General features: G+C 41.1%; 1 protein-coding gene across 1 annotated transcript in view; it reads right to left on the bottom strand.

The window, feature by feature from the left end:
- Positions 1-15,425, bottom strand: part of LOC146483448 (uncharacterized) — a 31,655-nt gene that overhangs the window by 4,588 nt on the left and 11,642 nt on the right. The window contains exons 7-17 of the mRNA XM_085105621.1: positions 14,963-15,101; positions 13,532-13,617; positions 9,856-10,101; positions 9,145-9,721; positions 8,119-8,345; positions 7,053-7,327; positions 6,232-6,793; positions 4,955-5,264; positions 4,078-4,422; positions 2,594-3,260; positions 518-889 (exon numbers count right to left, since the gene is read on the bottom strand). Of these exons, the coding sequence (XP_084961747.1) occupies positions 518-889; positions 2,594-3,260; positions 4,078-4,422; positions 4,955-5,264; positions 6,232-6,793; positions 7,053-7,327; positions 8,119-8,345; positions 9,145-9,721; positions 9,856-10,101; positions 13,532-13,617; positions 14,963-15,101 (3,806 nt within the window). The remainder of the gene's footprint in view (positions 1-517; positions 890-2,593; positions 3,261-4,077; positions 4,423-4,954; positions 5,265-6,231; positions 6,794-7,052; positions 7,328-8,118; positions 8,346-9,144; positions 9,722-9,855; positions 10,102-13,531; positions 13,618-14,962; positions 15,102-15,425) is intronic.

Genomic DNA, 15,425 nt, shown 5'->3' with positions numbered 1-15,425 from the left:
ACCCTTTAAGCCCTAACAGTGATCAGCATCAAATTTCTCCCTGTAATATTTAACAATTATTCCACTCGCGCTTGTTGGATATGAGATGATAGATAGCCAACGATGCGCGTAGCGCCGAGTTGGCTAAAATCATCTCATATCCAACAAGCGCGAGTGGAATAATTGTTTTATTAAAAACAATCAAGTAATATTGGTAGGCCTTGCTGATTTCCTTTTCAAGAGCAACCAGAAAACAATTTATAGTCGCTATTTCTCGGGCATGGTATAATGGCTGATATACCATGGCCGCTAAGCCAATCAAAACCCTGGAATTGCATTATACAATGATCCACTTTTTCAATACTTATTCAACCCCTGAGAACATGAGAATTAAGGACATGATCACCCATGGTGAATTTTCTTGATATTTTAATAACTTCTCCCCAGTGCTTTTATAAGAAAAGTATGGGGACAAGGTAAGAGAATTCGTTCTTTGATATTACAGGTTAAAGAGTACCTTGATTACTTTCTTTCTTACCTGATCATCGGATGAAGAATCCTCGTCATAGTAAAGCTCCATCAATCGTTCAAGTCCTCGTGCGATGTCTCTTTTCCTCACAGGGTCGCTGAGCTCCTCAATACTGTCAATCACAATCAGAGAGAACTTCCCCCTCGAAATGTCCAAACACAAGCCGTTTACTTGGTGACACAGCTCGTCTACTGGGCATTCGCACACCATCTTGCACTGCGGCCCATAACGATCCAGCGCACAGTCATCCAGACACCGGTAACCTTGGTAACCAGGAGAGCACGAGCAGTTGCCATGGGACTTGTCGCACGGACCGATCATGTTGGAACATACGGGACATTGTTTCTCGCAGCCCTGCCCATAAAAACCATCTTCGCAAGCCTATGGAAACAAAACCGAGATCCTTTTAAAAATGTGTGCTAGGCAAAAAGAAGAAAAAGCGGGAAACAGTAATTAACAGGAACCTCGGGGTTAAGAATCCTAGAAATACTTTGGGTTACTCAATGGTTATCAAACCCGGACATAAGTATATAAGGTTAAGGTTACCGTATACCTTCAGAGGTGTCTCGCGTTTAAGCGATGTACTGCGTCCAGCTTAAACTGTAGATACCTAAACCCGTATATCAAATTAAAGCTTATAGAGCTGGCTATCAAACTAAACCAAGAATTTTGAAATAAAATGAATTGTCGAATTTTTCACGACCTCTAAATGCGAGTGTCTGAATTGTTTTTTGAAGCTACAAGTCAAAGCGAATTTTGTTTTTCGCTAATTTAATTTACTCCTCAGTTTCCGGACCCAAAGCGCTAAAAAAAGGTGTCTGCGTTTTGCCATATTAAATCGCAATGAAAAGTTATGGAGCATTTTCGAAATAGGATGAAAAAAATGTGGAGTGATCGTACAAAAATCGCTCTCGGAGAAAAAATACTTCGAAAGAAAAAATTCGCAGACACGTTTTTGTTGTTTATATGTTAAAGTAGGTACCGTCCAAATTTGAAGGCAAACGAACAAATTCCTTTTCAGTTTTAGCTCTTTGAAGTGGCTCCTCCAAGTGAAAAAAATCGATTCGAGAAAACAGCGCTAAAAATTCGGCTTTAGCTTGATAGCCAGCTCTATAAGCTTTAATTTGATATAAGGGTTCAGGTATCTACAGTTTAAACCGGACGCGCTACGTCGCTTGGGCGCAAGACACCTCTGAAGGTATAGGGTAACCTTAAGTAATATGTCAAAAACGAGGAAGAGTGTTTGGAAATCGGATGAAACATTGTTTCGAGTGTTTGATATAGTAGCTTCTCAAACCGGCATTCACTTTTTTTTTGAGAAATCCAAAGCCAAAGTTCACCAAATTTTAAGATAATTAAGATCACATTTCTTCACGGTAGTGATTTCTTCGTCTTCTTTTCATGAATTATTAATGAGTTTGGGAGGCTACGATATAAAACGGTTTTTCGCGTATGGTCCATCCTCGCTGACCCAGGGGCAGTTAGTCGGGTGGAAGAGATTTTCATGGGCGAAAGTTTACTGTAAGAACGGGAGAGCCCCTGAGCAATTACTCTTACCGAACCAGTTCCAGAAAATTTTTTCTGGCCAATCAAAAGCGGGGAATTCAAATGCTTCTGGAGGTGGTTCGGTAAGAGTAATTGCCCAGGGGCTCTCCCGTTCTTACCTCAGAAATCCCTTCCACCCGACTAACTGCCCCTGGGTCTCCGAGGATGCGTATGGTAAGGTACACCGCTAAGTGATCTTAGTTTCCTATGGTAACAAATAATTTACCTACCCTGGCCCCACGGGATTTTACCTTCTTTCTCCGACGACAGAACTAGGCAGCGATGCGGCGACAACAAGACGCAACGGAGGCTCTTTGTCGCCGCTTTGAGGCTCAATTCATGACTGGGGACCAGGGTTTAACTCGCCCAAAGGATGCTTCCCGAATAATTTTGCCTGCGTTTGTAGTTTTTACCGGAGTACGTCTACCAAATTTGCAGTCTTGCGCTTACGCTGATGTTGAAATTATGCTGCTTACTGGCGCAAATAATCTGTCATTCGCTTAAAATAGTTCTGTCTGAATTTTAACTCACGACACTGACCTCATCACATCTGGGCCCTCTGAAACCAAGTTTACAAATGCACGCACCAGTCCTTGGGTCGCAACCGTCGTTGTTATCCAGGTTACAATCACAAATTTTCTCACAATCCACGCCAAACCTTCCGCTGGAGCACTCATACTCGCACTGGTTGCCTTCATAACCGGGTGCACATTGACACTCGCCAGTGAATCGACTGCAGTTTGCACCATTACGACAAATGCATCTACGATCACAGTTTACGCTAAACCAGCCCTCGGCGCACGCCTTCTCGCAGCTCTGACCTTTGAACCCGGCTGTGCATGCGCAATTGCCTGTCACATGATCACACACAGCACCGTTCTGGCACGTGCAATTCTTGGTGCAGTCCCGCCCGTAGGATCCCTCGGGGCACACGCTCTCACAGAAGACACCTGTGTATCCGTCCACACAGGAACATGTGCCATCTACCTTGTCACATGATACAGTGTTGGACATGGTGCACTGACACGTGCTGTTACAGTTGACACCATAGCGATCTTTAGGACAAGGCCGCTTACAAGCTCTACCATGGTAACCGGGTTTGCACGTGCACGATCCATCTGTAAAGCTACAGGCAAAACTGTTCTGACAGATACAAGGCTGGCTGCAATTTTTACCATAATAGCCTTCTGGACACTGCTCCTCGCACCTGATGCAAAACCAGAAAAATGAATAATATACATATTTAGCCAAGACTAAAAGCGGAGTTCCACAATTTTTATTATTATTTTTTAGATTTCTTTATTGTTTTTCTAAAAGACAGAGGGCCATTCAACTTCCCGCCAAAAAACCGCTGGCGGCAGCACAGGCTTCACATATACTTGAGTGTTGGCTGTCATTCGCATGTGACATCAAAACCAAAACCAAAATTTCTCGCATCGAAAGGTTACCACATTTTCTTACCCATGGTGTTTCACTAATAAATAAATAAACAAATAAATAAATAATTTATAATAATAAAAAAAAAAACATCAACGGTAGATTCATGATAATTTATCGTTCAACTAATAACAGTGGTGATGGTTGTGGTAGTAGTAGTTTTCAAATCATCCAGCCCAAAGAAGTGATTGGTGTCACAAAGGTTACAACAAAAAAAGCAGAGTGGTATGTGAGGTTACAAAAATTAGTAACATTAAAAACTAAAATTAATTATAAATTGGTGTCACACGAAGAGTATTAAAATGTAACTATAGACAGGCGTTTCAATAAGTTTCGTTGTACCCGGCCGCCAGAAATACTGAAGGCGATTGTGGCTATTGAAGGGGTTAAAGGGCTCTTTTTTTTTTTTACGTGATATCAGAGGACTCATTCCATATACAAAACAGGACCCAAACAGATTCGGGGATAAAGGCAAAAGAACTTCTCGTCCATCCAATTTAGCAATGGATGGAGAGATGTACCTATGAAAGCTCCAATCCATTTATTTAACTATTCTCATTACATCTATCTATTCAAGAGCACTTTACCTGTGGCCCTGGTATCCTGGTCTGCAGCTACACACGCCTGTTACGGAGTCACAAAAAGTTGCAACTTCTGTCCCATTAGTGCTACACTGACACTTAGAAGCACACAACATCCCAAAATAACCAACAGGGCACCTCTCCTGACAGTACAAACCAGACCATCCTGGTGCACATGTGCACGTGCCATTCACGTGATCACATGATGCACTGTTCATGCAGTGGCATCTCTGCGCACAGTTTCTACCGTACTGTCCGGGTGGGCAGGCTTCAATGCACTTTGGACCTTGAAATCCACTTGGACAAGAGCAAGTCCCGCTCACTGGATCACACGATCCGGGGCAAACGCACCTGAAGAAGAGTTGGATTTTAGCGAAACTGGTTTTCAAAAGAGTTGCCAAAAAGTTTAAAAGCGACCCATAACGGTCTCTAAACGGCTCTGTGAAAGGGATTTCCGAGATTTTTTGTTCGTCAAAGGATTTTTAAACTTCCTAAATGATTTGAAGCCCAATCAAATTAAAAGGATGTGAAAGGCTTGTTCACGCCGGGCGTCATGAATGGAAAACTTGCCTGTCACTTGCAAACGTAAACGACTTTCAAAGAAACGAGAACCGTTTACGATTCTGTAACTTACTGCAGTTATAGGAATTACGGCTTGCAACGGTTCTGTCATCGTGCAAGCTACAAAGTTGACCGCCGCAGTTGCAAACAAAAGTTACAAGAGGCGTTTCGGAACCCGTAGTAACTGGCTCGCGCTGTTGCGGCATTCCCGCCTGTACCTTTTCACCTTGTATTCACAGTACTGTCCCTGGTGAAGCTAATAAAATAAAATAACGATAATGTAAATAAAAAGGTGGCTCGATCCAGTTGCAGATCTACTGACCTTTGTGAACAATTCTTTCCAAAAACACCCGGAATGAGAGACACAGAGCGACAAGACACCTCACATGTTTTCCCAGTCCAACCAACAGAGCATCTACACTGCCCGGTTTCATGATCGCACACGGAACCATTCCCGCACCGACATGTCCCTCCACAATCAGCCCCATAGTACCCACTAGGGCAAGGTCTGTCACAAAAGTAACCATGGTAACCAGGCAGGCATGCGCACGAGCCGTCTGTGGCATTACACGTTCCACGAACGCAGGCGCAGGACTGGGTGCAATTGTGGCCAAATAATCCTTGAGGGCACACTGAAGGAAAATCAAAATTATAGTATTGAGATGTGTTTTGTCCTTAGCTGTTTAAAGGGTGATAACTTCTTATTGCAATATAAATGCAAAATCAAGCAGAAAGATAAAGAAAATAAGACGGTGCAACTTTCTTTGGGTCTTTTCTGCTGGCCTGTTTTATGTCTCATTGTGTTAACGGTAACTATACTGTGAACAAACTAATAGGCCATTTCCGAGTTGCTTTGAACCTCATTGTCAAAGTGAGGCTAAGTGCAAAGTTTTTATTGTGAAAATTAGTTTTCATTCAAATCTAAACAAACTAATTTTCATGTGAAAATATTTGCACTTAACCTTACTTTCATAATGAAATTCACGGCAACTCAAAAATGGCCTATTCACTTGCCCACTCAGAAGAATGATTTCTTTTATTATTAACTCAATTTCTTTTCGATCTAATCTTTTTTAATTGTTGGAAAAAAAGTCAATGGAACTCAGAAGGTGAAAAGTAGAGAACACCGAGAAGGAAATGGAAAACCTCGCTGTCATCTGTGTTTACTTGCCTTCCCCCGACAAAATGAGCCAGTGGAATAGGCTAGTGAATCGTATATAATGTTAGTTGAAGCTGATAAGTCTACAGTGTATATGATGTAATGTTTAAAATAGGAGCAGCCGTGTTTTGTCGGGATTTAAAGCCACGAGGCGCAGCGGAGTGGTTTTAAATCCCGATAAAACAAGTGCTGCGAGTTTTTTAAACGGCTTCAAAAACATTCCTGGAAAAGCGTGTGTCAAGAGAGATCGTAACAATGATGCTTTTGTGAACGTTGGAAATTAGCATACGAGAAAAACATTAAACACCGCATACTAAAAAGGAAGAGGTTTTATCGGGTTTTAAAACCACTGCACGTGATGTTTTAACGACCATTTGATAGGTCAATGGGCTTATCAATTGTTAATGAGTTCTTGAAGCAATAAAAGAAGCAATTATTACCTTTTTCGCAGTGGGTTCCAGTCCATCCTGGTTTACACAGACACTGCCCAGTCACGTGATGACAAGTCCCTCCATTTGTGCAATCACACTTCTGTTGGCACTTATCACCATAGTAACCTGCACTGCAAGCTTCCAAACATGAGCTTCCTTGGTAACCTGGGAAACAGATGCATTCTCCTGAGGCTTGATCGCATGATCCATTTCCATGGTAACATCTTGGACATGGCCGACCACAGTTGGGACAAGCCTGGTCACAAAGCAGCCCTTTCCAACCCCGATTGCAGGTACAGTTTCCGTATACTGGATCACATGCTCCATGAATACACGAGCAGGACTGGGAACAGCCTACACCCCATGAGCCAGCAGGGCATGGGATGTCACAGTGGGGTCCTGTAAAACCTGGTTTGCAGAGACAGGTGCCAGTAGCTGAGTCACAGCCAGTAGATGAAGAGGAAGCACATCTGCACTTATAAGCACAGTTACGTCCATAGCTGCCTGTACCACAAGATTGGTCACAGTTAGAGCCTTGGTATCCGGGAAGACAGAGACAGCTGCCATTAGCCTGTTGAAGAGACATCATCGTCAACAGTGTGACAAAAACTTTCAATCAATTGTCTAGGTTTGAACTTAGATTACAGACCTTAACACTCATCTGGCAGCCTTAGTATCAACATGTCTTTAACTTCTCTCCTCATTGCCCTCCCTATATTTCTTGTGTTCCTTCTTGGGAGAATTTCTTTGTACGTCAATACATTTTATTTTCGGTAATCATTTTCCCTAACTCTCGTGACCAAAATGCCTGTGAGGCCATTTCTATGTACCTGATTACAAACTCCATTGTTCCCACACTGACAAGCCTCAGTACAGTTTGGTCCCCAGAAGGAGTCATTGCACGGCACACTACAGTCAGATCCAGTCCACCCTGGAGAGCACTGACAGCCATCTTCAGCCTGGCACATGCACTGACCATTTGTGGGGTCGCACAGCGCACCATTGACACAAGAACATGGAATGGAACATTTGCTTCCCCAGAAACCCTCTGAACAAGGTTTGTTACACCACAGACCAGACCAGCCACCTCTACACGTACAGGCACCTAATAATGGAGATTAATATAATTATTATTATCATTAAAATCACTGTTATAATATTATAGTTTACTTCGCCCATCACATCAATTTTCAGGGGGGCTTACATTTGAAATTTTGCAATATGTTGAATAGAAACTCCAAGATGTGGGAGGTTTTACCAGGTATTCAGTAGAATTATTTGCTCAAGTCAGTCGCACATGCATGGTATGTCAAAGATGCCAATGACTACCACGATGATTATGTTGGCTTGTCTGAGTGCAATAAAAATGCCATGCTAAAAACCACACTCTAAGGGACTAGTTACAAAAAGATGACATGACTTTGTCTCGCTGGCCTTGCATTATGTTACTTAACATCATAATCATCATCAAATCTCTGCGTGCCAGTAGGCGCATAAGGCCGATTCTGCCCCAAATGGGGTCACCACGTTATCGTAGTGGGGTAGTTTGCGTGTCTCAGTGACCGCTAGAGCTATGTCAGCGGGAGTCTTGCACTCCTGATAGGGTCACCCATGCCAAACATGTCAAAGGGTCCTCCTGGTTGGGGGTTGGACGCAGCGCTAACAACCCTACTCCATAAAAAGTTTAATGTCGCAGAAATGGGAAGCATCGACAATGATACAACTTAACATCATACAGGAAGTTATTTAGGATGATGTTTTGATCAAGCGAAACCAGGACATTGGAGAGATGACCAACAAGAAAAATACAAAAAAAAAAAAAAGAAGAAAAGAAAAAGGTAAGTTTCCACAAAGTATTGTGAATCCAATAAAGTGTGTTTTGTGAAGCAAACTGACCGGTCTCTCTATCACAAGCTGCAGCATTTTGACACTTGCATCTCTTAGCACAGTTGACCCCATAGTACCCCCCAGGGCAGAGTTGATGACAAAGGACCCCTGTCCACCCTGGCTGTGTGCAGTTGCAGGTACCATCTTTTCTGGAACATGTTGCATTGTTTTGGCACTGGCACTTATCACTGCAGTTGCGACCATATGTTCCTAAAGGACAAGGGTGCTGACATTTCCTGTGAAAAAACAAAAAAACAAAATCAGCAAGAGCTAAGGAACTCTGACCATTGAACTATTGACCCTACAAATGCCAGAGTCAGGCTTTTATCCCCACATGGAAAAGTGGGCATCACGGTCACTGTTCACAAAGCTGTTGTTCACATGGTGCATGTACTTGCTTACAAAGACTGTACATGCACTTTCTAAAGAGGACCTATACAAATCTTGTTGAGGTTCGTTTTAGGAAATACATGTAGCGTATTTAATATCTGTTTTAAAGCCGCGGCTGTACAGGTGAATTTTTGCTTGCGCAGGTGATGCGACTTTTTCAAATTTTGTCGCATCGCCAGCTCGAGAGGGTGGCTACATGAGTGACAAATTCTAGCGAGTTTGGCGACAAATTGAAGGCCACACGAATCGCATACTTCAAAGAGACCAGGGCACTATAAACAAGAGACATGTATAAAAAAACTGTTCAAATTTTACTTGTTGATGCAGACAGATACATGAAAACAAACCAACAACAACAAAAAAATGAAATTTGAAGTAAGCAGCTGGGATGCTTGTAGAAGGAAATACATTTATCATACCAATGTCCACATTAAAACAGTAGTATGAATCTTGCATGTACATGTACCATGTACAACCAGTGGAAAATGGCTACAACAACCATGTTAAGTAGTTCCTAATTCATATTGATTTTTCACCTACTTAGGAAAACATTGATCAGATTGCTCAGCCTAGCTTAATAAGCTCCAACATGTACGTAAGTACTGCAAAAGTTAAAGGTGCTACGTGTTATAGCTATGAACTTACCTGCCAGTATATCCTGGCAGACAGACACACTTTCCCGTGAACCTGTGACAAAACTTAGCTGACTTCAAACACGAGCAGTTCAGAGTGCAGTTCACTCCCCACATGTTCCACGGACAGGGCATGTCGCATAAGGCCCCTGTCCACCCTAGCGTACAGTTGCACGACCCTGTCACAGGGTCACAGACTCCACCATTCTTGCACTGACATCTCTGGGCGCAGTTGTAGCCAAAATACCCAGGACTGCAGACTTGTTTGCAGTACTTCCCATGATAGCCCTGTCTGCAGTTGCAGTGACCAGTGGTGCTATCGCAACTCCCATGCTCTGTGCACTGACATTGTTGGCTGCAATTATAACCATAGTAACCAGATTTGCAAGGGTATTGACAGGTGTAACCATGGTAACCAGGTTGACAGGCACAAGAGAAGGTGCTGTTGCCATCTGAGCAGTGCCCACCATTGCGGCATGGGTTCGAGGAACAGCCGAAGTGTTCACAGCTGGGGCCATGGTAACCTTGGTAACAGTGACATGATTCACTAGTTACATTGCTCAGTATGCCATCATTGTAACCATCTATAACTAGAAAGAGGAAAAATACAAAGTTCTAAACATGGAAATCTTTTTTTCAAAATGCTAATCAATGATCTTCAATTAAACTGTAGCTACATGTATCACTGTAAAACATTACACAATTTATGCTACATTTAGATTACCTTGTTTTTGAATTCTTGCCGGCTGTTCTCTAACACACCCAGCATTCTGTCCACAGTTTCTGTCACCAACACATTGTTTGCTCAGCGCTGGGGAGGGGCCAGAGGAGGTGCACATCTCACTACTCAAATAAAAACCATACAGTTCCAAACGTAGACAGATCCAGTTTTTCCAATGCCATGGGTAGATTCTTATTCCACGCGCTGGAGCAGCAAACATCAAAGTGTGGTGAAAAACACTTGAAGCATCTGCCGTGAAAGAGGAACAGCAATAACATCAAAGTTCTGTTGGATATTATAACAATCTTAATTACTGCAACTTTTAAAGTGCCCATATCGGAATTTTTTTTATTTTTTTATCTGAATGTAAACATCACCCTAAGAACTTCAGTGAAAAAATTTTTCGATTTGCATAAAACGCGAATTTTTTATGAATTTTATAAGACGTTCAAATTTGCCGCCATTTTGGCCCACCATTCGCATTAGTCTCCTCTCGGTTTAGCAAGAGCTGTGATGCAGATTCAGGAACACGTGACTTCAGCCTTTCTCTGGATCTCACTGAAAACAAGTCGCGGTATTTCTTCACGTTTCTCGAAAATGCCGGCAAGATGTGTTGCAGAGAGATGTGGAAACATCAAAGACAAAGCGAATGGAATAAGCATGCACAGGATTCCTTTCTTTGGCACCACATGCCCGCAAAGACTGAGGAGGCGAAAGAAATGGATCGATTTTATGCTGGAGCAGAGGAAGATGTGGACGTGCGCCTGGAAAGACCTCGTCCTTGTGCTCAATGCACTTCAATGACGAGGATTTCACAAGGCTGATGAATTCAGGTTTAAACTTAAAACGTGAACTGAAGTAGGATAACATCGCGCTTGTGTTTATCCTTTAAAACAGCTAAGCAAAAGGAAGACGAAGACCAAGAGCCACCTTCGAAGAGGAGCAGGGAAAAGCGAATGGTAAGCTTTCGATACTGAATATTCACACCCGCTTGTGACATTCTAAGCGTTGTAACCTTCTGAGGTTTATAGTTTGACCTCACTGTTAACTCAGTCGCAAGTTTTATAAAATATGGCGTAATTGTTTTGGTATTTATTCTCATAGATCGTGAGATCCGCGAAGTTTCTTTGAGACCAAGCTCTCAAAAAATACTAGCACAAACGCTACCACTGAAGTAAATAGATCGATGCGAGAACAGTCGCACTCGGCGAACACAGAAAACATTGTAAACCACGATGTAGATAAGGTAGATAAACTGCAGCAAGAATTCAACGAGCTCACACAAATATTGTACACACATGTGTTGCAGAATTCTGTAAACAATAAAAATGTTAAAAAGTATAACAGCGTTATCTCTGAAAACCTAACCACCACAACGGGGGTTCAAAATAAAAAAGGGCACAAAACAAATAACAAGCGCAAAGAGCGCAGAAAAAAAATTGGCTAAACAACGGATTGAGACACAAAGAGAAAAACACGAGAAATTCATGAAGAATTTTTCAAACAAACAACTTAGCGACAACCTGTTAGCGTTATTTCTAAAGGGCTCAAATTTGTCCCGACACCGGTGACAGACACGAATTACATTAGACGCCAAGTCTTGTTAGACTTCGAACATTTCGCAAAACGTATGCACCTAAAAGATACAATGGATTTCGTAAACTGTGGGACAGTGACAAAAAGGAAATTAACCTGTTCATTGGACAAGCTAACAACTTCCATCCTACAATTAAATTTACGGCCGAAATTTCAGAGAATGAGACAAGCTATTATTATCACAGTTCAACACGTGTCCTTCCTGTAGTTTCGCGAGAACAATGTCGCTAGTGAGCGCTTCCCAATTGCCTTCGAGTTCCTTGCAGCAGTAGCACTCGCTGATATTTGCTAGCAGATCACGGCTACAGTTACCACAAGTACATCTACATGGAAAATATTTCGTTCGAATGTATGTGAGTACTTGGCCATAGTTTTGACAGATGATAATGAAGAGCGCGTATGCAAAATGCAAGGTGAGAACTTTACCATCCACTAACACGCACTCTATTCTCCAAGTGTTTCGTTAAATCTTCCTCGAGTCGTCGCTTCTCCTCTTGTTCCTTGCGATATCTTTTTAGCCATTCTTCGTCTGCTATCGGCTCGTCCGCGTACGGTTCGAGTGTATCATCATCTTCATACGCATTACTTGTTTCGTGGACGCCATCTATCGCCTCGACTTCGACGCTTTCAAATTCGTCCTAGCTGCTTTCTTCAGCGGTTTGCTCACTTTCCGTGTCAGATAGGTTTTCTGCCATGTAATATACTTATTTGGAGCTAAGTTTTTCATTCCTACCGGTGAATCTGACGATTTTCTTTCTGCCGCGAATGTACTTTACTGAAGGTCAAGTGAGTGCATAGACTCGAGAGTTCCTGAATGTACGTCACAGACCATGTCACGTGGCCCTGTTGTGAGCCTGTCGGCATTCTCATCAGCGGGGCGGGTGGACCGCAATAAAATAGGATTTTAAAGATTTGTAAAATTCATAAAAAATTCGTGTTTCATGCAAATCGAAAAATTTTTTCGCGGACGTTCTTCGCGTGATGTAAAGATTCAGATGAGAAAATAAAAAAAATTCCGTTATGGGCACTTTAATGACATGTGAATTCTGAAGTCCAAGACTTCAACCAACCATTAAGTTTTTTACTGCTGAGTCAAACTCCAGGCTAAGTGGAGTCATGTTCTTAGGCTGTGATTGGTGGATTTCAATCCACTTTGCTGTTTTCTGTCCTTTTGTGGGCAATTGATTGCTGCGGTAGTTAAATTGATTGACAGAAGTAAAAATTGCAAATCTTTTCTTGGATTATAAAGTTCAGAGTTCACATCTATGTTAATTAATCGTGACCATAAACTTGAGAGCATTAAAGAAAGAAAAGCAAAGAAAATTGGGATATTGAAGTTAGGAATAATTAAGCTGGGCCAATGGATACTTAAGTAGCGTTAACTTTGAGCCAACTTGGCTCTATGCATCGTCATGTGCATATGGGAGCTAACAGGCCCCAAGTTCATCTATTGAAAATTACATGTAGTTCAAAAGTCTACATGTCGCTTACTTCCTAACAGCTTCAATGACATGTTTTTGGTGACACGACAAGTGCATTCCTATGGCACTAGAAGTTTGCAGCCTTTTTACCTACCACAGTGCAGGACTAATATAAGAAGGTTCTCAATCAGTATTCAAGGTCCTAATTTTTAAAACTCTCTCAGTCCTGAAATTCGAAATGCAACAAGTACCACCTCCTTTTGTAGTAAGCTGAAAGCATTCCTCTTATCATAAATATTTATTTATTCACTTTTTTTTAGCACAACTATGATTAATATAACTAAGTAATATATTTTTAAGATTTACTGTAGCTCTGCCTTTTATTTTGGTCCCATGCGTATACTTTGTTCTAATAAAACTGAGGGAGCCCATCCCTTATAAGCCCGGTGGCTTCCCATGGGCTTCCTCGCCATTAAAAAAATAATAATAATTTGCAACTGTAAACTTTTTTTTACGGCAAAACCATAAACTAAAACTGAAACTATACATGTACATGTGTCAGTGATATTATAAGCACATCACAAACTTGTTGTCAGTGACGTGGTGAGTGTGGGATAAAGCTAAAACCACTTCATACGTGAAATTATACCATTATGTTGTACCTTTATTGCCCTGGAATGTACGGCGACCCCCTGTGTCTCTGTACCAAGTGTACCTCTCCCCATCAAGAGAAACCTTCATTCTGAAACTACATGTACAAGGAAATGTCTTATACATAAAGGCAATGGAAGACAGAGAGAAAACAGGCAGACCAACTAGATGGAATGAGGTAAGAGCACAGGACCCCCAGGCTTGAGGGTTTTGTAGTAGAGCACTGCTCAGGGGCATTGTGCACCTTTGGTGACAGTGAAACTCTTTATGCTGAAAACATTTTAGGAGCTTTATATGGTGGCTAAAAATGCTCACTCTGGCAAACAGATTTGGAGATAAGTTGACAAAGGTATGCAGTGTATTAATTTACAATAAAATTGTTATATAGTTGCAAGTATTAACAATGACACACAATAAAAGTGTTTATATGACAGTAGATCAATTTGTTATATGTTGTTTGGGTGTGTTGAACATGTTTCAATGGAACGATTTTGAATCTAATCTAAAACAGTAAAACTTTTATCTTATCAAAAGTTTCAAAAAGACTAAATTTTCGGCAACCTGCTGTTGCCTTCCTCAGAGTTTGATGCAGTTTGCACAATTTATGGTTCTAAAAATTAACAACAGTTAACACAACTTAAATGTAAGTATATTTTTCAAGAAGACTTTTTATTTGCTTTATGAAATCTTCATGTACATGTATGTTCTTGTATGAAGATAAAAAAATCCACATTTTTCTTTCTTAGGTTTGTGACATAAAATTGTGAAATTTTTCTTCCCGTTATAGGATACAATACTTTGCAAAATCGGAGACTAGGGATAGTAGGACAAGGACATCAATACAGGATCGCTAGCGTCATAGTGTATGTCCTCCTCAGTTGTGTTTCGTGTGTGGAGGAAGAAAACTGTGTGGACGAAATTATGACTGGGAATGTTGAATTCCCATAACAAAATAACTGACCATAATTTTATTAAAAATATATATATTTTATTTATTTATTTTATTTTAATAGAGAAACCAGGAAAGCAGACGTCCTTTTATGATGTCATGTCACAGCTTATGCTATGCCCAGTTCTCCACCTTACATCCTAAATTGTATCCCACTGGAAGTCAAATTTCACGTATTCACATGAACAAATGTGGGGAAGAAAAATTGATAAGGCAATAGTTTTGGTGATCATGTTCATACGTGTATCATGAGAACAATACGAAGATTTGCTCCACAAAATTACAAAAATTAATTAACTATATGTAAATAACACCATCATAAAAGGACATGTTAAATGTAGGATTGGGGCACTTATTGCAAGCAACTCTAGGCACTTTCTTGAATCATTGTGGAATACTGGGTACAAATATACAAAGTTGTGTACATTGTACATTGTACATGTACATAATTTTACTTGATAACAGAAAGTTTTCTATTTCAAAAGCCACTTACTCTGTGACCCAGTAATCATTCATTTTCTGCAGAATGTCCTTGCCACCTTGTACTGATATGCCAGACACTAAGGCAAGCTGAGGAAGTTTAACTTGGAAGAACACATACTTCTTGTTGTGGTCTGTGGAACACCATGCATCTAAAATAATACAAGTACACTGTATTAAGAAAAAATGACCATTTGTTGGAGCTAATAATAGAAAGCTACATGTAATAATAGGAAGTACCATGATACATTATTTTATTTGATTAACCGCCCACCATGAATAAGCGCCCACCCTGAAAGGCCAAAAAGTTGGTTAACGCCCACCCTGAAAGCCAAAAAAGTTTCAAAGCACCCACTCTCAATTAAGTGTCTACCGGGCTGAACTTTTAGCCCAAAAAGTTAATAAGCACCCACCCTCAAATGAGCAGCTTCCCTGAAAGCCAAAAACCTTAATAAGCACCCACCCCAACCTCTCCC

Source organism: Pavona decussata, unplaced genomic scaffold (genome assembly GCF_977016875.1).
Source record: "Pavona decussata unplaced genomic scaffold, jaPavDecu1.1 SCAFFOLD_38, whole genome shotgun sequence".
Lineage (NCBI taxonomy): Eukaryota > Metazoa > Cnidaria > Anthozoa > Scleractinia > Agariciidae > Pavona > Pavona decussata.
This window is presented reverse-complemented; position numbering and strand designations above follow the sequence as displayed.